This window comes from Lampris incognitus, chromosome 5, assembly GCF_029633865.1.
Source record: "Lampris incognitus isolate fLamInc1 chromosome 5, fLamInc1.hap2, whole genome shotgun sequence".
Lineage (NCBI taxonomy): Eukaryota > Metazoa > Chordata > Actinopteri > Lampriformes > Lampridae > Lampris > Lampris incognitus.
In genome coordinates, this window is record NC_079215.1 from 69,196,643 (window position 1) to 69,220,191 (window position 23,549).

The 23,549-nt window shown below is 47.2% G+C and overlaps 1 protein-coding gene across 1 annotated transcript in view; it reads right to left on the reverse strand.

Moving 5' to 3' along the window:
- capn8 (calpain 8) overlaps positions 1 to 23,549 on the reverse strand; it is a 54,795-nt gene that overhangs the window by 6,948 nt on the left and 24,298 nt on the right. The window contains exons 8-18 of the mRNA XM_056280997.1: positions 18,284 to 18,358; positions 17,506 to 17,666; positions 14,081 to 14,250; positions 12,225 to 12,436; positions 10,156 to 10,192; positions 8,878 to 8,943; positions 8,672 to 8,729; positions 8,402 to 8,466; positions 7,070 to 7,138; positions 3,931 to 4,009; positions 3,733 to 3,849 (exon numbers count right to left, since the gene is read on the reverse strand). Of these exons, the coding sequence (XP_056136972.1) occupies positions 3,733 to 3,849; positions 3,931 to 4,009; positions 7,070 to 7,138; positions 8,402 to 8,466; positions 8,672 to 8,729; positions 8,878 to 8,943; positions 10,156 to 10,192; positions 12,225 to 12,436; positions 14,081 to 14,250; positions 17,506 to 17,666; positions 18,284 to 18,358 (1,109 nt within the window). The remainder of the gene's footprint in view (positions 1 to 3,732; positions 3,850 to 3,930; positions 4,010 to 7,069; positions 7,139 to 8,401; positions 8,467 to 8,671; positions 8,730 to 8,877; positions 8,944 to 10,155; positions 10,193 to 12,224; positions 12,437 to 14,080; positions 14,251 to 17,505; positions 17,667 to 18,283; positions 18,359 to 23,549) is intronic.

Genomic DNA, 23,549 nt, shown 5'->3' on the forward strand with positions numbered 1-23,549 from the left:
CTGGTGATAATGTTACCTGCTGACAGTCTCAGCTGGTGATAATGTTACCTGTTGACAGTGTTAGCTGGTGATAATGTTACCTCATTACAGTGTTGGCTGGTGATAATGTTACCTGGTTACAGTGTTAGCTGGTGATAATTTTACCTGGTTACAGTGTTAGCTTGTGATCATTTTACCTGGTGACAGTGTTAGCTGGTGACAATTTTACCTGGTGACAATGTTAGCTGGTGATAATATTAACTGGTGATACTGTTACCTGGTGATAGTGTTAGCTGGTGACAATGTTAGCTGGTGATACTGTTACCTGGTGATAGTGATAGCTGGTGACTGTTAGCTGGTGATGCTGTTACCTGGTCACAGTTCTAGCTTGGGATAATGTTACCTGCTGATACTGTTACCTGGTTATAATATTACCTGGTGATACTGTTACCTGGTGACAGTGTTAGCTGAGGATACTGTTACCTGGTGACAGTGTTAGCTGGGGATAATGTTAGCTGGTGACAATGTTAGCTGGTGATACTGTTACCTGGTCACAGTGTTAGCTGGTGATAATGTTACCTGCTGATACTGTTACTTGGTGTTAATGTTACCTGGTGATAATGTTACCTGGTGACTGTGTTAGTTGGTGATAGTGTTACCTGGTGATAATGTTAGCTGGTGATACTGTTACCTGGTGACAGTGTTAGCTTGTGATAATGTTACCCAGTGACAGTGTTGGCTGGTGATAATGTTACCTGGTTAGCTGGGGGTAATGTTACTTGGTGTTAATGTTACCTGGTGACAGTGTTAGCTGGTGATACTGTTACCTGGTGACAGTGTTAGCTGGGGATAATGTTACCTGCTGATACTGTTACTTGGTGATAATGTTAGCTGGTAATAATGTTACCTGCTGATACTGTTACTTGGTGATAATGTTAGCTGGTAATAATCTTACCTGGTGATACTGTTAGCTGGTGATACTGTTACCTGGTGACAGTGTTAGCTGGGGATAATGTTACCTGCTGATACTGTTACTTGGTGATAATGTTAGCTGGTGATACTGTTACCTTGTAACAGTGTTAGCTGGGGATAATGTTACCTGCTGATACCGTTACTTGGTGATAATGTTAGCTGGTGATACTGTTCCTTGGTGATAATGTTACCTGCTGATAATGTTACCTGGTGACAGTGTTAGCTGGGGATAATGTTACCTACTGATACTGTTACTTGGTGATAATGTTACCTGCTGATAATGTTACCTGGTGACAGTGTTAGCTGGGGATAATGTTACCTGCTGATACTGTTACTTGGTGATAATGTTACCTGGTGATACTGTTCCTTGGTGATAATGTTACCTGCTGATAATGTTACCTGGTGACAGTGTTAGCTGGGGATAATGTTACCTGCTGATAATGTTACTTGGTGATAATGTTACCTGGTGATAATGTTACCTGGTGACTGTTAGCTGGGGATAATGTTACCTGCTGATACGCTTACTTGGTGATAATGTTACCTGGTGATACTGTTAGTTCTTGACAGTGTTAGCTCGTGATAATTGTTAACGTGTGATAAGAGTTTGGGGGATACACTGAAAATGAATGATGTTATGAAGTAAACATGGTGTTCCCTGGTGTCCAGTCTGTGTTGAAGAGTTCTCTGGTACCCAGTCTGTGTAGTTACCCTACTTCTCTGGTACCCAGTCTGTGTAGTTACCCTACTTTTTACATTTATAGTTATGTAAAGATATAGATTTTCGGTTGGGGGGGGTTGTTGCAGGGCTTTGAGATTCTTCATAATGTGAATACTATGAAATATTCTGTTTTACCCATCAGTGTTTATCTTGGTATTTACATGATGAGGAGGTAGATAGTCATGTTTAAACTGTTCATGTGGATATTTTCAATAGAAATATATACACCCATCAGCTAAAAGATTAAAAGCAGTGACAGGTGAAGTGAACAACATGGCTTATCTGGTCTGATCCCACAGAAGAGCTTCTGTAGCTCCCGCTGCTGACAGACCTGACGCTGGGTATGACAGACAGGTGTCACAACACACAGACTGGTCAGAGACCATGATGACCCCTGTCCACTGCTGAAGGCTCCTACAGTGGGCACGTGAGTATCAGAACTGGACCATGGAGCAGTGGAAGAAGGTGGTCTGGTCTGATGAGTCACGTTTTCTTTTACATCATGTGGACGGCCGGATGTGTGTGTCGTTTACCCGGGGAAGAGATGGCACCAGGATGCATTATGGGAAGCCGGCGGAGGCAGTGTGATGCTGTGGGCAATGTTCTGCAGGGAGACCTTGGGTCCTGGCCTTCATGTGGCTGTTACTTTGACACGTACCACCTACCTACACATCACTGCAGACCAGGTAGACCCCTTCATGGTACCGGTGTTCCCTGATGGCCGTGGCCTCTTCCAGCAGGATGACGCTCCCTGCCACACTACACACATTGTCCGGGAATGGTCGGAGGAACCTGACAAGGTGTTCCAGGTGTTGCCTTGGCCTCCGAATCCCCCAGATCTCAGTCTGACTGAGCACCTGTGGGATGTGCTGGAAAAAGAAGTCCGATCCACGGAGGCCCCACCTCGCCACTTACAGGACTTAAAGGATCTGCTGCTGACGTCTTGGTGCCAGATACCAAAGGACACCTTCAGAGGTCTTGTGGAGTCCATGCCTCGATGGGTCAGAGCGGGTTTAGAGGCACGAGGGGGACCGACACAATGTTCGGCAGGTGGTTTTAATATTCTGGCTGACGGGTGTATATTGGTGAGTGTTTGTTTGCAGGAGATGGTCTGCTCTGTGGTTTGCAGGAGCGTCCTCAGGCGTGTCAGAGCAGAAACGTGTGAAGAGCTTGAGGTGTTCATGTTTCAACACAATAGTAGATGTTGTGGAAAAGTGGGGCAACAAGGTGACTAACAGGTTGAGACAAAGAAATACCACACTGAGGAATGCAGGGGTGTGTGCGAACACACACACACACACACACACACATACACACTTCCTACCAGCAAGTACATACATTTTGGAGCGGGGGGTGGGTATTAACATGAAGCCTGCTGATTTCCTCAAGGGGGTGTGTTTCGTCAACATTACTCTGCGTTCTCCCGTCTGCCCCACACTAGGAATAATTCTGCCTTCCCTTCCCTAAACTGTGCATGTACCAAACCAGCAGCTGTCATAAGCCACAGAGTTTTGTAAAGGCATGATAGGCTTGGCCATGCTGTGAAACATGTTGATCTGTGTAAAGTTTAACGACCGGAGGGATTGTTTTTCATTTGTATGAGAATACAAAATGCAGGTTGCATGTATTTCCTGTGAAATATTTGAAATACATTTTTCACTCAGATCCCCAGACTCCAAGAACCAGAATGAAGCAGAACGAAAGTCTTAATTCCCACCTCTGTGCTGGATCTGTATGGAAGTTTTTATTGGACATTATTATTTGGAACCCACGGAAGACAATCCACAAATATGTACCGTGATCCACAAACATTTCGCATTTGCGGATCCATTTTTACATGTGGAACGGGTTTTACACATTTGTGGTCGCTTCCTGTGAGTTTGTGAGTCATGTGCCATTTGTGACTTCCTTCCTTTCCCTGCCACACCGCGTGGATCTGTAGAAATCCACAAATGTGAGGTGCGGTTATTAGCTACACCAGCAGGTGGCGACATTCCCCCACATGAGTTGACGGAACTATCGTCTGTACTGGAAGAAGACTATTTGTATGGAACAGAACTCACTGAACAGCATCTCCAGGCGGACCAGGCAGCCCACAAAGCCGTCAAAGTCGATGGCGAACTGGGCATCCGCGTACCGGCTCACGAGCTCCTGCACCACCACGGTGTCCAACCGGAACCCTGCCGGAGCAGACAGTGGTCAGTCCGGACACGGACACCAGAGGGCGTGCTTTACTGAGCAGCAGGAACGTGTGTATTTACCTGCATCCGCCAGGGCTGCTCTTGCCTCGTGACTGCTGATGGTACCGGAGCCATCCAAGTCCCGACTCTTAAAGATGTCCTGAAAACACGAAGCATAATAAAGGAACAATACGTGGTGAAATAGAATAATCACAATGCTATGGTAGAATAAAGTCATAATCTGCAGTGAAATAGACGTGTCTGTGAATGTTCTCATTCATCCAGGTCGTCATGGTTATCCAAAGGAGTTGAATCAAGTGCAACTGGACTTGGTATATATCCATGAAGACGTTTCGCCTCTCATCCAAGAGGCCTCCTCAGTTTGTGCCTTTCTGACTAGACCAAGCTAGTCTGACTGGCTGGTGATGAGACTCAGACTTTATCCTCTAGGAGTCGTTGTCAGAGCTATTGATATGTGTGGCTCTCCAAACACAAGAGGTGCAAGCGTTTACCAAACACATCAACTCAGTGGACAAGAACATTAAGTTCACAAGGGAAGACGTAAAGTACAACAGTTTGCCCTTCTTGGACTGTGACGTCCACATTGGGGAAGACAGGAGCCTCCACATTGGGGTTTACAGGAAACCTACACACACAGACCAATATCTACTTTTCGACTCACACCACCCTCTGGAACACAAACTGAGCGTCATCAGAACTTTGCAACACAGAGCTGACAATGTGCCCAGCAGCACTCAGGCCCAACGGGAAGAACACAAACACCTGAGGGGAGCTTTAAAAACCTGCGGCTACCCCAGTTGGACCTTTGTGAAAACTGCAACACGTTCCAGAAAGACCAACCAGAGGAGCGACGAGGAGAAGAGGAACAGAAGGAATAACACAGTCATCCCATATGTTTCTGGGGTCTCCGAGAAACTCAGGAGAATTTCCAACAAACACCGCATCCCGGTATACTTCAAACCCAGCAACACACTCTGACAAAGACTGGTTCATCCCAAAGACCGTGTACCACACACCCGGAAAAGCAGTCTGGTGTATGCTGTACAATGTAATGAGGATTGCACTGACCTATACATAGGAGAAACCAAACAACCACTACACAAACGGATGGCCCAACACAGAAGGCCACACTCCTCAGGACAAGACTCAGCAGTCTATCTACACCTAAAGGAGAAGACACACTCCTTCCAGGACAGCAACGTACACATTTTGGACAGAGAAGATAGATGGTTTGAAAGAGGGGTGAAGGAAGCCATCTATGTGAAACTGGAAAAACCCTCCCTCAACAGAGGAGGAGGTCTGCTACACCACCTATCTCCCACTTACAATGCCGTCCTTTCATCTCTACCCAGGAGACTCAAGAAGCCTAGCCTCCAAGAACAAGTCGGCCACTAACGGCTCCAACCACTCTCATGACCACTGAACAAGGAAGTCCAAACTAACACCCCCAACCACCGTCGCTACTTAACTAATGCAAATCAATAGCTCCATGCGCGGCCAAACATCGGAGCACAGGACAGCCACGCATATCAACAGCTCCGATAACGACGGGCGCGGCCAAACATCAGTACACAAAAGAGCCACGCATATCTATGGCTCTGTTAGCGACGGGCGTTGGTAAACATCGGGACACAAAGAGCCACGCATATCAGTAGCTCTGACAACGACTCCTAGAGGATAAATACTGAGTCTCATCAGCAGCCAGTCAGACTAGCTTGGTCTAGTCAGAAAGGCACGAACTGAGGAAGCCTCTTGGATGAGAGGCGAAACGTCTTCACGGATATATACCAAGTCCAGTTGCACTTGATTCAACTCCTTTGGATAGTGAAATAGACGTTTCACAAACTGAGGCCCTTCCAGCTCTTTTCTGTCAAAACATCACATTACATTTACACATTTATCATACACTTCTATCCAAATCCCCTCACAGATGAGTCAGAAATTAGCAGATATATTCAAATAGTATTACCAACTGGCATCAAAGAGCACTACTATAGTAGTCCTATCTGAAGTAGTAGTAGTAAATGTGCTATATGAAGTAGTAGTAGTAAATGTGCTAAATGTGTTTGCAATGGTGATGGACAGGTTGACGGAGGAGATCAGGCAGGAGTCTCCATGGACGATGATGTTTGCGGATGACATTGTGATCTATAGTGAGAGTAGGGTGCAGGTTGAGGAGAGCCTGGAGAGGTGGAGGTATGCACTGGAGAGAAGAGGAATGAAAGTCAGTAGGCGCAAGGTGGAATTCATATGTGTGAATGAGAGGGAGGACAGTGGAATGGTGAGGATGCAAGGAGTGGAGGTGACGAAGGTGTATGAGTTTAAATACTTGGGGTCAACTGTCCAAAGTAACGGGGAGTGCAGAAGAGAGGTGAGGAAGAGAGTGCAGGCAGGGTGGAGAAGAGTGTCAGGAGTGATTTGTGACAGAAGGGTACCAGCAAGAGTACCACCGGTACTGGCCAACAGTACTGTTGGCCAGCAGGGTACCAGTGGAAACTATGCTACTGCTGGGCAAAGGAGAGGGGTAAGGCATGTCCAGAGGCAGCGAGAGAGGAGGAAGGGTGGGAGTGTGGAGGCGAGAGTCAGAAATTTGAATGTTGGCACTATGACTGGTAAAGGGAGAGAGCTGGCTGATACGATGGCGAGAAGAAAGATAGGTATGCTGTGTGTGCAAGAGACCAGCGGGAAGGGGTGTAAGGCCAGGAGTATGGGAGGAGGGTTCAAACTCTTCTACCATGGTGCGAATGGGAGGAGAAATGGGGTAGAGGTAATTCTGAAGCAAGAGTATGTCAAGAATGTGTTGGAGGTGAGGAGAGTGTTATCCTCTTGCAATGTTGTATTGTGTGAATTGTGTAAACACAACATCATGGCACGTTGTCCGTCTTGGGAGAGAGAGCCTCCTCTGTTGCTCGCCCTGAGGTTTCTTCCTGTTGTTTCTCCCTGTTAAAGGTTTTTAGGGAGTTGTTCCTTATCTGATGTGAGGGTCTAAGGACAGGATGTTGTGTTGCTGTAAAGCCCCCTGAGGCACATTTGTAATTTGTGAAGTTGGGCTATACAAATAAAACTGACTTGACTTGACTTACTAGCTAGTTTTCAAACTAACAAACGAACTAGCTAATTAACCAACATACAGATTATCTAACTATTTTACTGATGAGTTTACTAGCAACTTTACTAACAAACTAAGTAAGCTACTCACCAGGTATTTCTGGATCTTGGTCCAGAGAATGTGGAACTCTACCAGGCCCAGTTTAGCTGTGCCGTCTCTCTGGACTCTGGTTAAGGATCCAATACACAGGTACAATCTGAATGTAATCCACTACAGATTACAGAACACCTCCATGAAACCATGACAATTCTTTTAATCTGCTAGAATTGGATTAGTCAAAACCAGCGATGTCATCAGATTAATTTCCGTTTCGTTAACTCTTTTCTCAAGTTTGCATCGATTACAGGAAGACGTATCGTTGTTCTCAGTACTGCTTCTGAAAGAAGTGAAAGTGGCCTTAAAGACCACATTTTCCCACAGAATCAAGAGAATGTGTTTCTAATTTAAATCACCACTTCCCCATCACTTTAATCAGATTATATACCAGATCCATCAGGCCTGTTACCGATCGATTCAAGTCCCTCAACACAACAAAGAAAATGTAACAATCTGTTACATTTCTTTGTAGTCTTAGTTACTTTTCTTTGTATTCTTAGTTACTTTTCTTTGTAGTCTTAGTTACAAAGCGAGTTCTAATTTCACTGTCATCTCATTTTGATCAGGTGATTGACACGCATTTCAAACTGTTTTGATGAATGCTCAATAATCCAGGTGAGGAAATCACAGAAGGTTGGATCAGTTCATATGGACACAACGTTTATTGACAGATACTATGTTTCATCTGAAGAGGTCACTTATGTCGATGATGATGAAACGTTTCTGTCAGTAAACATTGTGTCCAGATGAACTGATTCAACCTTCTGTGATTTGAAACTGTATCTTTTGTTACGAAGTGAATGCAAGAACTAGCAATGAGTATTTCTAGATTATAGAAAAGAAGAAACATAACTACAAGGAGTTTGTCAGTTACTCATTATAGTGTTCATTTGAACAGGTAAGGTCACTCAAATCTGCAACAAAACGTATCACTGGTGGTCTTCCTCATAATAACATTAAGTCATAATTATAAATAATTTAGCAAATCAAGTCATAGTTTCTTCTGATTTGAGGTTTTTCAGTTTTTGGTGCTTTTTTGAGTTAGCTAGCAAGTGAACATTTCACCTGACTTTGTCAGCTTTCATCCTTCGGAATTTATTTGTGAAAATGTTTTCGTTCAACCGTTTTACCAAATCCCCGTTCATTCTTCCTATAGAGACAGAGCTGGAGGACTTAACAGACCACTCTGATACCGATCCTGTTACATGGCTGTTGGACAGAGACATAGGCTCTTTTAGAAATGGCCAAAATATAATCCTGGATTACTTTTGAAGGGATCTTGCAGGACACAGGAAGACAGAAAGGTCAGTGTAGTGTAAAGGATACGTCCAGCAGGCTCACAATGTGCCGACAAGTCTGGAGGCCGAAGCCATCGGTCTTCACGTCAGCTCCTTGGAATTAAACACAAACACTGATTTACACCAACATCAACTATGAAATACATTTTAAATGATGGAAATGAGAAAATAAAACCAGTGCTGTGATAAATAATGAAGACAGAGTGGTGGTTACTCCGTCGCCGTGGGTTTTATTCCTGTTATTTCATGGAGACTATCAAACAGTTTTGAAATGTGTGACGAGATAGCGTTGACTTACTCTGAGAAACTACTCTGTTTAGAATCTGCTGGAGCTCGAAGGCCGAGATCTCCGAGTCCTGTCGACATAACACAGAAAACTCAACATTTTGATAGAAAACATAATAGAAAACATGAGGTAAAAATAGAAATACATGTCGGAGACTTTGTGTCTCGAATCAGTTTGGCAGCACAGTGCAGGATGAGTTGATGGGGACAAACGGTTACATTTCCGGCGATCTGGGTGAAGAGACGTTTGAAGTGAGGGTCGACATCATTTTCTCCAACCTCAGGCTGGAAAGACAGAAGTCTCTTTTTAATCTCAGTTTTCAGACAGGCCTTGTGGATTAAATACGTTAACCATAACACACCTCTTCTTCTTTCGGCTTGTTCCCTGTTTTTCAGGGGTCACCACAGCGGATTTTATTGTTTCCATCGGTACCCTGTGAGGGCACAGCACCAATGGCGGCCATTGTTAACTTGGGCCTAGACCGATCCGGTATGGGCTTGTCAATCCTCATACTGACTTCGCACAATTTTTGGTCGGATATCCTTCCTGACACAGACCCAGCCACTGAGGATGCACAAGCCATGATTCTTAGTGCCGGTCCCAAGCCCGGATAAATGGGGGGGCTTGTGTGAGGAAGGACATCCGGTGTAGAATCTTTGCCAAATCAAATATACAGATCATAAATCAGATTTCCATACTGGATCGGTCAAGGCCCGGGTTACCAATAACCACCACCACTACTGTTGGCCAGCAGGGTGCCGGTGGAAACTATGCTACTGTTGGGAGAAGGAGAAGGAGAGGGGGAAGGCATGTGCAGAGGCAGCAGGAGAGGAGGGAGGGTAGGAGTGTGGAGGTGAGAGTCAGAACTTTGAATGTTGGCACTATGACTGGTAAAGGGAGAGAACTGGCTGATATGATGGAGAGAAGAAAGGTGGGCATACTGTGTGTGCAAGAGACCAGGTGGAAGGGGAGTAAGGCCAGGAGCATTGGAGGAGGGTTCAAACTCTTCTACCATGGTGTGAATGGGAGGAGAAATGGGGTAGGGGTCATTCTGAAGGAAGAGTATGTCAAGAGCGTGCTGGAGGTGAAGAGAGTGTCAGGCAGAGTGATGAGTATGAAGCTGGAAATCGAAGGTGTATTGCTGAAGATGCAGAGGACAGGAAGAGATGGAAACGGATGATCCGCTGTGGCGCCCCCTAACGGGAGCAGCCGAAATAATAGTTGGACCACAACAAACAACAACAATAGTATTAGTAATAATAATAATAATAGTGTTTCCTGGTGCAGCCCTATCAGACAGTCATTAAAATGAGAAACTTCAAAAGTCTTCAAGATTTGGATAACTGTTGATTAGAATTTGCCTTAAAAACTCCAAAAGGAAGGGAGTATCAGAAAGAGCCACCCACACAACTCAAACATACTGAAAAGGGCACTCCTCCACATGTAAATAGCAGTAAACGATAGTAAACGGTGTTATACCTTTATTTCAGACGTACCTGTTGTATGTCAGCGCTTACATCCTGCTCCATGGGGCTGTGCCAGACACAGAGATACCATTCAGTACACAGAGGTACCATTCACTACACAGAGGTACCATTCACTACACAGAGGTACCATTCAGTACACACACAGAGGTACTTATGAAGGATTCTCATAGTTATTCTGGTTCTGGTTCTCTTTAATCAGCTCTGCAGGTCATCTAAGCTAGTTTTCATATACTGTAATATGTATATGAAATATACATATTACAGTATATGAATTTGTATATTTGTATATTCTTAAAATAATATACAAATTCTTAAATATATATAAATATGCATTGAAATAATATATGGGAATATATTATTCCCATATATTATTTATATATGTAAATATTTATACATGCAATATGTATATTTTAAGAAATATACATATTACGGTATATGAAAGCTATTTTATTATAAGTATTTTGATATACTTTCATATATATATGCTTTCATATACAGTTTAAAACAGTATATGAAGTCTAATGTCAACAGTAACAGTGTGTTTCAGTTCCAAATGGGCAGAAGTAACAAGAAGTATTGAGCCACATGACAGATTTGACAGCTGATTATTAATTACTCTGCTTTTCCTTTTACTCCGCATTACATGCAACAGGTCATCTGTTGATAACATCGTTGCAGGTATCTTTAGATGATTATTTAAGTAATTAAAGCTAGGGTAGGCACGTTATTGAAGAAGCGTCTTTGTTATATTTGTTGTAATTGTTGTAACCGACCATACTTCCGCCCGCTGCGGGATTCCATCCGGGTTGTACTGCACCACGTGGTGACGTCGCTGACCGCTCGACTAAAGGGGGCGCACCTCCTGGCGATCAGCCAGTGAGTCACCTTCTGCCGGAAGCGCGCCCTCGCGCTTTGTTATTCCCGCGCTCCGAAGAGACTTATGAGGATCTGCACGCTTCTGGATACTTCCGGATCCCATTGCCGCCACCAGTGTAACCGGACATATTTCTGCCGGCTGCGGGATTCGATCCGGCTTGTACTGCACCACGAGGTGACATCGCCCACCGCTCGAGTAGAGGGGACCGACCCCCTGGCGGTCGGCCTGTGAGTCTTTTTGTAGGTTACATTGTCTTTGCACCCCGACAGGAATCGCTGAACAAAATGCTGCGACAACAAAAGAACCAGATCCAGTATCTGTGGCTGTCGCAAGCCTGGAATAAGCCCATCCAGTCATTTCCTCTGGGCCATCCACATGACATGATGGGATGGCCCACTTGCCTGTCTACATACCTACCCGCCTACCTGCGCGCACGGTACCCGTGCACTCATTGCGCATGACCAGAGTCTTCCACAAGGCTAGGCTAAAGCTAGTCGCGCAAGAATGGCAGAGAAAGCGCAGCCAAAATGTCCAGTTCCACCTACAGCTACAACAGCTTGCACTGCTGAACAAAGCACGAAAAGAAAGACAGAAATAGAAAAGGCTACAACCACGAGGTTGGATAAAGCAAGAGGTCAAATCAGGGTCAACGTCGGCATGGCTTTTCAACGATGGCGAGAACTGAGGGATTTGAAGGGCCTGAAAAGATGATACGGTTACGGTGCGTCGACGCAGTCAGTGGTGAAACAATGCACTGCGCCCCTCCCCCAGACGCTCTCTTGTGGACTGACTCGTCCTCCAGCAGGAGTCAGGCACTGCGCGAGCATGAGTTTTGGGGGCGTGGCTTTGGAGGGAGGCCTGAAGGGAGGGGCTAGCATTTTTTCGGTTGGATACTTTCAAAATCTAGCTTGCTCTCACTGGTTTCTCCAAAGTTGCCTACCCCAGCTTTAAATGGTAAAATGAAAAATAAGAAGCAGTGTTCAGTGAAATATTGGTTGATTTAAAACAAATCCCCAAGTGTTTAATCAAATCATTTGAGTTTAGTTTTCATCCCACTTCAACTTTTAGTAGTCTTGCTTTCATTTCCGGACTGTTTTCAAAGGATTTACTTTCGTGGTTCAGTTTTTGTCTCTTGCATGCCTCAGAGATCTGAACCAGAACGTTAGCGCTGAAATGAGCCAGCAGCGCTCTCTGGCCCCACCTGGCGGCAGCCTGCCTCTCAGAGAAGACGCGCAGAATGAAGCTTCCTTTGCGATGCGCCTCGAATGTGGAGGGGATAATGACGTACTCCCCGGGAGGAAGTTTGAAGCGGTCGCACACCTCCCGCAGGTTGATGAAGGTACTGCTACGAGCCACCGCCATCTGCCTCAGCAGGACGTCAGGACCCAGATGGACCTTATTGACCCCTTTATACTGAGCACAAAGCAAGCAGTATGAAAAGGTTTCTGTGGGATAATTTCACGATGAAACAATTTGACATGTCAAATCGGTCTAAGTCCTCAACAGTTATCAAAATGTCAAGTTAACTTGTGTATCTATTTAACCACAGTTTGAGGAATTCACCATGGCACATTTTCTGTGGACATCTTAGCAGGGCTTGTTCTGCCTTTACAAGACAGATTCCTACTTATGACTCCAGACCTCATTAAAAGGTCGCCAGACATTATCTGGAATCATACAGACTAAAACCTCACTGACCATTTCAGTACTGAGGAATTTAACACTTCACTGACTCTTCTGTCTGGACTTCAACACAGTCCAACAGAGTCATCACTTAGCCCTGCAAACGCCGAGACATGTCTCCTTTCAGAAAGCAGGAAGCACACAGTACACGCTGACGTGTCTTAATGTGTTGTGTCAAAACCAGTTACACGTCACGCTTTCTATCAAGCTCAACTGACTGTAGTCTGTAATCATGCAAATACATTTTCAGTGTGGTACCCACATTGTCAGTTGTCATGAGACAGGTTGATTTACGCCGGAAGTTCATGGAAGTGTTTAACACTACAGTTCTCACAATGCACAAGTTTACACATGGTTGGGTTGTGTTAACTGGAAAAATCAGTTCCAAATCAACTTGTATTTTGCTTCAAATATTCCAGATGACTGTAAAATGAATGACAGTAAGTGTGGCTGTACTGTGCCTCCTGTTCTGAAAAGGGGCTCTATCATGGTTTTGAAGGCCAATAGGAATCTTCTCATTGGGCTTCAACACAGTCCACCCTGGAAGTCTTAAGTTTTCAGTGCTGAAGTGATTAATTAGTTTGATTCTGTGTGATTCTTCATGATGTTTTCATGAAGTCTGGTTTCACAAGAAGCGAACATGTCTAACACACTAGGTTAAACAACCCCCCCCCCACATGCAAATGTGCTGTTTTGGTGACGTGTAGTTACAGTCCTGAATCTGCTGGTTTTACTGGGCCAGTGTGTGTCCTATGTAGGTGGTGGTTAGGTGAGTGGTGTCTGAGCTCCGTTCCAGATGAATGAGAGTCAGCAGGGCTGTGGTGTCAGAAACAAACCCTAAAACCTGCTGGAACCTGAGTTGTACTTATTAATGTAGTACTGCGTGTTGGTAAAGGTCTTCTACCAGCTTGTTCTGTCATATCTGCTCGTTAGGTACACCTTCACTTCTTCACACTCAACACTACCTGCCTTCTTCTCCCTCATCTTGGCTGCTGTGATGAAGATGGAAACACTATGTACCCTATCATGTTTCCTGGTGAAGTCCTACCAGACACCACCCATCCACATCACACACTGCTGCAGTCTGCAGGGTCTGGTGTTCATGGATTAACCCTTCTCTTAAATACCCCAGAGACAGAGTGTATCAAAAAAGACTTTTGTTGGAATGTAAATCTTCAGGATTGTATTTTTAAGTTTCAAATAGTGAAAACATTACAAGAAGTCCATCTGAGTGTTGGTAGATAAGCTAACGCACAAGCCAGCATTCACCACACCCACCTCATCAGGAACCTAGAAAAACAAAACACAGGTCACCAGTTAAGGGGTCATCCTAACCTACTGTGTGTCTAACTTCCAACTTCTGCTGAAGTTCACCTGATAGATGGCGAAGCCGATGGTGTTGAGGTCTCGTCCGAATCGTCTCTCCCTGCGTCCGTCTTTTTGCATCAGACCCACCAGGAAGGTGCATCCATCCTCTCCGTCATTAGGGTCGTCGTCTATGTCCTCCAGCCTGATGACAAACTGAGGGTTGGAGCAGAAGGTGGCTGGAGAGAGGAAGACAACATCAGGCCACAAAAAATGTTAATAGTGATCAATATTATTCCAATAAATCAAATAATCACTCAATGATAGTACTCATGGAAGGATTGGTGAGCTTGATACTGTCAGCATTACACACTGTGGACATACACATACATTTACATTTGTAAAACCATTTTAAAACAGGAACGTTTCAAAGAGTCATTTAATGAAAAGACAAGATGAGTCTGTTGTACCATACAGAGTTAAACTGATGGCTACACAGAACTCGTTAAGAATCAGAACTCTTTAAGACCAATCATCAAAGTTCTGGTTTCTCATATCATGCTATGCTGACGATACCCAGCTCTTCCTATCAGTCCCGCCAGATGACCTCAGTCTCGGCACGGATATCGTCATGTCTTGCTGATCTCTCTGCATGGATGAAAGAACGCCACCTTCAGCTTAACCTAACAACCAACCAACCAACCAACCAACCAAAGACCGAGCTCCTTGTCAGCCCAGCCAGTCCATCCTTACAACAACAGGTCAATATCCAGCTCGGATCAACCCAACTCATGCCCACAAAGTCTGCCCAAACCTGGGTGTCATGATTGATGACCAACTAACCTTTAAGTTTCACATGGCCTTAGGGTGGCCAGGTGTCCCGCTTTATGTGGGACTGCACAGCATTTTTATCCCTTGTCCCGCGTCCCACATATTGAGACGATGTCCCACATTTTGATTGGCTCTAGTTTTCAAAAGTCAAACCACTGCAGGACAGATGCTTTTCTAAAGTCTGGCTTTTATCCCGTAACTGTGAAGGAAGCAGGGCATGCTGTCATCACAGGGCTGTGTCTGATGTCAGTCAACCTGGGCACATGTGGGTGGAGTGCAGGTTAACCTGTCACCGTCTTCGCTGCCACAGGCTACGCCCCACAGGGTAAATTGCGAGTCACGACTACAGATTTGAATATGATGGACAGTAACACCAAGAAAAGGAAATGCAGCTGCAACAAAGACTGGGAAACAACTTGTGACTGGTTGAAGCCGGGGCAAAGCGAGTCCCAGAGAGTTTTTTGTGAAATTTGCCAGAGTTATTTTTCAGTTTCACATGGAGGGGACTACGATGTGAAGCGACATGGGACATGTGAGTCTCACAAGAAACATGTGGCTCCAAAAGAGATGTGCTGATCTATGGACTCATTCCTACTGAAACCCAGAGATGGTTGCCAGACAGATGACGAAACAGCAGCTGAAATAATGAGCGTGTACCACGCTGTACAGCACTCCCAGCCATACAGCTCAGCAGACTGTGGTAGTATGCTGGCACCGCTCATTCTTCCAGACTTCCACATTGCAAAAAAAAAGTCATGTGGTCGTACAGAAGCAGCGTCCTTAGTTACAGATGTGCTTGCCCCTGCCTCTGTGGAGACGTGTTTGAGAGAATTAAAAACACCAATGGTTCAACTCCAGAGTCCAAAAACACACGTCATTTTTTTTCAGTGGCTTCAAATGCTTCTAATCGTGGCATTACAAAACTTTTCCCACTGTCAGATACTGAAAACCAGAGTTGGTTTGAAAAGCAAGATCCTTGACGTTTATGAGGATAGTGATGCATCATCTGCAAACATACCCTGTCAGATACAAACAAGTTCATAGAAAATGACCTGCAACTGGATATGAAAAATAGACTCAAGTCCTTCACATGCTGAAGCCCTAACCTGTAGCCTGCATAGTCTGTTGTGTGCTACTGAGTCAACCAGAAGGCAAAGCATTGAGTTGATTTACGAGCTAAGAGGCAGAATAGAAATGTTTATTCTTGAATTTAGATAGACATTATATCAAAATTTTAGACACCTCTGAGCACTGGTAACATGTCCCACACAAACATACTCTTTGTCCCACATTTGGTTTGTTGGGATCTGGTCACCCTACATGACCTCGATTGCTCGATCGTGCCGACTTGACCTGTACAACATCAGGAAAACTAGACCCTACCTGTCTGAGCATGCAGCACAGCTCCTGGTACAGGCTCTTGTTATATCAGGCATTGACTCCGGCAACTCCTTACTGGCAGGTCTCCCTGCATGCACTTTCAAACCTCTGCAAATGATCTAGAATGCAGCGACGCATCTGGTCCTCAACCAACCCAAAACAGCACATTTGACTCCACTGTTCATATCCCTCCACTGGCTCTCAGTTGCTGCCCGCATCAAATTCAGAACCTTGATGCTCGCCTACAAAACAGCAACTAAAACGGCTCCCACATACCTGAACTCCCGCATTCAGGTCTGCACTCAGTCCCACTCACTACGCTCTGCCAATGAAAGGCGCCCGGCACTTCCATCACAATGGGGCCCTAAGTCACTAGCCAGATTCTTCTGTGGTTCCCCAGTGGTGGGACGAGTTACCAAACTCCATTTGATCCGCTGAGTTCCTCTCATCTTTAAGAAAAAGCTAAAGACCCAGCTCTTTCTCCAACACCTCCACACCTGATGGTATTAATATAAAAAATCACTTCTATGCACCCTATGTATTGCCTTTGTGCACTGCCTGTTGACACCTATGTCCTATCAGACTTGAACCTAGTTTTTTTGGCACTTACTTGCATTGTCGCCTCCTGACTAGATCCTTGCTTGTGTTGTGTTAACTCTCAGACGTATGTTGGTTTGGATAAAAGTGTCTGCTACATGACTTTATAGCATTGTAACCCAATTTGCTGACTGGCTGTTCAGGCAGTTTGTTCTAGAGCAAATCTCAATTCAGCTTTACTTTTAAATCCAGAATTCAGAGAAGTCAAAATAATTCTCTATCCAAGTTACATCAGTCCACCAGCAGAGACCAGTATAGACCAGTACAGATCAGTATAGACCAGTAAAGACCAGTATAGATTAGTAAAGACCAGTACAGACCAGTATAGACCAGTGAAGAACAGCACAGACAAGTATAGATGAGTAAAGACCAGCACACAGACCAGTATAGACCAGTACTGACCAGTATAGATGAGTAAAGACAGTACAGACCAGTATGGGCCAGTGAAGAACCGCACAGGCAAGATGAGTAAAGACCAGCACACAGACCAGTATAGACCAGTAAAGACCAGCACACAGACCACTATAGATCAGTATAGACCAGTATAGATGAGGAAAGACCAGTATAGACAAGTATAGATGAGTACAGAGCAGTATACACCAGTAAAGACCAGCATAGATCAGGACAGACCAGTATAGCCGAGTATAGACCAGTAAAGACCAGTACAGATCAGTATAGAGCAGTACCTGGGTGGTTTCTGCAGCCCCCAGCGGTGGAGCCCACCCTCCAGGCACCCTCAAACTGGGAGTAGCTCCATTTCCCCACCGTGTTGCTGGTGAGCGTGTCTGGTGTGAGGTTGCAGATCTCCAGGCGAGAGAAGTGGCCCAGAAAGTCTGAGTAGGACATCCTGCGAGAGCACCGTGTCATCCGTAAAGATAAGTCACACTTCTGATTCCTACACCTGACATCACACACTACACCTCTGAACAAGACACACAATCCACACCGCTTCCTGTTAGCTTGCACCACATCATCATGATCCTTACATTACACGTGTCAATACAAGCTGTGTAAAATTATACATAATAGGATTAATACCAGTTATGTTTGATATACAAAAGTGTCAATAGAGCTGCAGTCCTGAAAATGTCCATGTCTGTTTTGTGGAAGTGTGGTTAGAAGATTGTAGTGAATTCGGGGGGCAGCCCAGCCGGACCGTCACAGCCGGGACGCAAACCCGTGGCTCCCGCACCGCGGGCCACAACATTAACCGGTCGACTAAAGGGTCCGACCTGTTAGCCAAGGGCTAACGTGTCTATTCATCCGTGATCGTTACAATATTAATATTAATAATAACATTAATAATGATAATTATTATTGTGTCTCATTTAAACAGAACAAACAGCAGTCTGACCTTTGATCTCTTTAGTTTAGAATTAAAAACAGCATTTTTAGACTCCACACACACACACACACACACACACACACACAAACCCATCATCATCATCATCATCATCTACCAACCAGAACTCTCCGTCCTCAGCTGAGTGGTCCAGTTTCATCTTCTCATCTGGCTGAACTTTCTCCCATTCCTTTGAGCTGAGAGGACAGACACAGAGGAATGACCGACATGTTTATCCCGACCTTTCCATTCAACTATTATTTTAATAATAGTATTATCATCATTATTATCATTATTATTGTTATTATTATTATATTTATAATAATAGTATCATCATTATTACTATTATGTTATTGTTATTGTTATATTGTGGCGGCCACTAGGGGCTATGCCTCTCACCCAGCAGGACTGTGAGCTGGGGGCGTGGTTTACGTTCCCGGGCTTTCTGGTGCAGGGTTGTTCCTGCTGCAGTTGGTTTTTGGAGTTGAGGAATAAACATCAGACTCGCCTTGGTCTCCTGTGTTTTTCCTCATCCTGCCACATTGGTGACCCCGAACTGAACATGTTTGGAGCAGAAGAGGAGTGTGAATCCACTTCGGCCACGCCGCCCCAACTCTCACAGCCGACCGTTCTCGCCGCGGCTGTGAAGCTCCCAGAGTTCTGGCAGAGCGACCCGGCCTCGTGGTTCCAGCATGTCGAGGCGCTGTTCCACCTGCGTGGAATCTCCGCGGACGACTCCAGATACTATTTGGTCGTCGCTGCACTGGACCAGCAGTCCACACGCCGGGCCATGCAGCTGTTGCCCCCCCCCCCCGCAACACTGTAAATACGTCGCCCTCAAACATTTTCTGCTCCGGAAGTACAGCCTATCTGCCGCAGAGAGGGCAGATAGAATCCTTTCCCTATCCGGTTTGGGCGACGGGACGGCTGTGGATCTCATGGACAATATGCTGTCGCTGCTAGGCTCAGACGAAGGCGGGTTCCTTTTCCCGCACGTTTTCCTGCGCCAGCTCCCGTCTCCTGTGCACGCGGCTTTGGCTAACTCCCCGTGTCTGGCCGCTGGTGACTGCCGAGGTTTGGCTGAGGAGGCCGATCGGGTCCTGCTGGCTACCAGACGGTTCTCTGTGCAGAGTGTGGCATCGGAGCCTCTGCAGCCGACGTCGGAGGACGCGGACCCGGCAGTGGTGGCTGGAGTAACTGCCCGGAGACGGCGCGGGAGCGGCCTCTGTTTCTTCCACCGGCGGTTGGGCGGTAAAGCGAGGCGCTGCATCCCTCCGTGCACGTTGGAGGCGGCGGGAAACTCCAGGGCAGCGCTCAGTAGCAGCTGTGGGCGCTGGCGGACGTAGTGAGCTGCTCTTCATTAAGGAAACGATGTCAGGAAGACGGTTTCTGGTGGACTCCGGCTCGCAAAAGAGCCTACTCCCTCCTGCTAAGACAGACAGGTCGGCCGAAGGCAGCGGCCCACAGTTGAGTGCAGCTAACGGTTCGTCCATTGCGACGTTTGGCACAAGGTTGGTGACTGTTTGCTTCCACGGGTGCCATTTTGAGCGGGACTTTGTAGTGGCCGCCATTACTGTTCCTATTATCGGCGCGGATGTTCTGTGTGCTAATGGTCTGCTGGTTGATGTTGCAAACCGCCGTTTAATTGATGCTGTGTCTTTCGCCACTGTTCCGTGCGAGACGGGGAGCCGGGCCGTTAACACACGCTAACTTTTTAGCATCAGGGGATGTTTTTCAGCGTTTGCTGGCGGATTCTCCATCGGTGACTCCACCTGCCTTTTCCACCGCGGTTACTAAACACGGGGTAGAACATTTCATTCCCACTCTGGGACCGCCAGTTTTGGCGCGCGCGCGGCGCCTCGACGCAGTAAAATTGGCTACAGCTAAGGAGGAGTTCGCCATCATGGAGCGTCTGGGTATAGTGAGGCGTTCCAACAGCCCGTGGGCCTCGCCGCTTCACATGGTGCCCAAGGCGGATGGGTCGTGGCGGCCTTGCGGCGACTTTCGCCGCTTGAACAACGTCACCGCCAATGACCGCTATCCCATCCCACACATACAGGACTTTTCCATACGCCTGGCAGGTACCACTATCTTCTCTAAGGTGGACCTGGTGCGCGGCTATCATCAGGTTCCCGTGCGCGCAGAGGACGTGCCCAAGACCGCAGTGATCACCCCGTTTGGGCTTTTTGAGTTCATGCGCATGCCTTTTGGCGTGAAGGGGGCAGCGCAAACCTTTCGGAGGCTGATGGACTCGGTGTTGTGTGACCTTGCTTTCGTGTTCGTTTATCTCGACGACATATTAGTGGCCAGTCCGTCAGCTGAAGAGCACCTTGCGCATCTGAAACAGGTTTTCCGTCGTCTGGACGAACACGGCCTGATAGTCAACCCGGCCAAGTGTCAGTTTGGACTGCCGGTGATTGACTTCTTGGGTCACCGCATTTCGCCGCAAGGCGCGGTCCCGTTGCCTTTTAAGGTGCAAGCGGTGGCGGAATTTCCCCGCCCGGTCTCTGTTAAGGCATTGCAGGAATTCTTGGGCATGGTGAATTTCTATAACCGTCTCCTCCCTCGCGCTGCCCACCTCCTTCAGCCACTTTACGAAGCCCTGCGGCTTAAGAAGGCTAACGACCCTGTCGACTGGACTCCCGAACGAGTCCAGGCCTTTGACCGAGCTAAGTGCGCCCTGGCTAACGCTGCCCTCCTCGCCCATCCCACACCCACGGCGTCCATAGCTTTAACAACTGACGCGTCTGACATAGCCGTGGGGGCTGTGGTTGAACAGTGCGTGGCGAATCCGTGGCAGCCCCTCGCATTTTTTAGCCACAAACTGCGAGATAGCGAGCGCAAGTACAGCGTTTTTGACCGGGAGTTGCTGGCACTGCACCTTGCAACCCGGCATTTCCGCTTCCTGCTGGAGGGTCGCTCCTTCGCGGCTTATGTGGATCATAAACCGCTGACTTTCGCCATGTCCAAGGTGACTGAGCCGTGGTCTGCTCGTCAGCAGCGCCACCTGGCGGCCATCTCTGAGTTCACAACGGACATTCAGCATGTGGCCGGGAATTCCAACCCTGCTGCTGATTGTCTGTCTCGTGTGCTTGTGTGTCCTGTGCATATCGGTGTGGATTTCTCCGCTATGGCTGCCGACCAGCCCAGCGACCCGGACGTCCTTGCCCTTAGGTCAACGCGTACCGGCCTCAAGCTAGAGTATGCTGTGATGCAGGAAGGCAGTCCTGCCCTCCTCTGCGATGTCTCCACCGGCCGTCCCCGCCCTGTTGTTCCAGTGGCCTGGCGCCGTCGAGTTTTCGATTCGATTCACTCCCTCTCGCACCCTGGAGTTCGGGCGTCGGTGAAGTTGGTCGGTTCCAAGTTCGTCTGGCCTGGCCTCCGCAAGGACGTCAAGGGGTGGGCGGCTGCATGTGTGGCGTGCCAGCGCGCTAAGGTCCACCAGCACACTAAGTAGCCCCTCGAACCGTTTCCGATCCCGGCCAGACGTTTCGACCACGTGCATGTGGACCTGGTGGGCCCTCTACCTTCTTCACAGGGTTTTGCGCACCTGCTCACAATGGTGGATCGGACCACCAGGTGGCCAGAGGCTGTCCCTCTGTCCTCCACAACATCCTCGGACGTTGCACGCGCGTTTCTGTCCTCCTGGGTCGCCCGTTTCGGCACTCCGTCAGATATCACCTCAGACAGGGGCCCCCAGTTCGTGTCAGAGCTCTGGTCGGCACTTGCGCGGTCCTTGGGTGTGCAGGTACACTGCACTACCGCGTACCACCCTCAGGCTTACGGCTTGTGTGAACGTTTTCACCGGTCGCTCAAGGCAGCGCTGAGCTGCGCTCTCGGATGGTAACTGGGTGGATCGTTTACCTTGGGTTATGCTCGGGCTGTGTTCGGCTCCTAAGGAGGACCTCGACGCTTTGCCCGCTGAGCTGGTGCTTGGTCAGCCGCTCCGTGTCCCTGGGGAATTTTTGCCTGGGAGTTCCGCTCCTCGACCCCGTCCGGCCGTTTATCCTTTTTTGTCCGACAGCACTCGGGTTCCAGGCCTCGTTCACCACTGTTTTCCGCGGTCGTTTGTGCCTGCGGAGCTCATGTCGGCTCGTTTTGTTTTTGTACGGCATGATGCTGACCGCTCACCACTCCAACCCCCATACAATGGCCCATTTCGAGTTCTTGAGACGGGTCCTAAGGGTTTTGTGCTGGATATGGGTGGGCGTAGGGAGCGTGTCATGCTTGATAGGCTTAAACCGGCGCACAGGATGGCAGACGAAGTTGTGTTTCCGGCCCAGTTCCCCATCGGGGTCGCCCTCCTTCCAGGACCCCGGCAGTGTCTTCACAGGTTCAGCATTCTGCTTCTCAGCCGGCATTGGACTGTGTTTCACCTACTGTTTTGGCTGAGGGATGGCACAGCCGTTATGGCAGGCTGCTTAAGCCTCCAGTGAGAAACTGATTTTCTTTCCAGGAGTCCCTTCTGAGTGTTTGGGGGGGGGGGCGCTGTGTGGCGGACACTAGGGGCTATGCCTCTCACCCAGCAGGGCTGTGAGCAGGGGGCGTGGTTTACGTTCCCGGGCTCTCCGGTGTAAGGTTGTTCCTGTTTCAGTTTGGTTTTGGAGCTGAGGAATAAAGTTCAAACTCGCCTTCGTCTCCTGTGTTTTTCCTCATCCTGCCACAATATTATTATTATATAAACGTCCTTTAACATCATGCCATAATACACCATAATAAGCGGGCGGGTCCATTCCTTGGGTCTAGGGTTAGAATGAGGTAGAAGTCTATTTGATGGATAGTGCCTTTCTTAGGATATGAGATGTTCCAAGTAGTGCCATCTTCTGGAGTTCTTGTATTCTGATGTTACCCGGGATCCGTCGGGTGTATTTCTCCATCCCTTTGTTTACAAGTCCCAGGGCTCCTATCACTACTGGTATTTTGTGGTTTTTACAAGTCCCAGGGCTCCCATCACTACTGGTCTTGTTGTGGTTTTTACAAGTCCCAGGGCTCCTATCACTACTGGTACTGTTGTGGTTTTTACAAGTCCCAGGGCTCCTGTCACTACTGGTATTGTTGTGGTTTTTACAAGTCCCAGGGCTCCCATCACTACTGGTATTGCTGTGGTTTTTACAAGTCCCAGGGCTCCCATCACTACTGGTATTGTTGTGGTTTGCATTACCCACATTCGTTCAGTCTGGATTTCAAGGTCTTTATATTTGGACATTTTTTCAGGTACTTTTACTGAGGTGCTCCTTTCAGTCGGGATGGACATGTCGATGAGTAGGCAGCTTTTTTCTTTTTTGTTCTTGATGGTGATGTCTGGTCTGTTGGCCTTTATCTCACGATCTGTCTGTACTGGCATGTCCCATAAGATTGTGATGTCGTCTTTTTCTGTTGCTGTTTGGG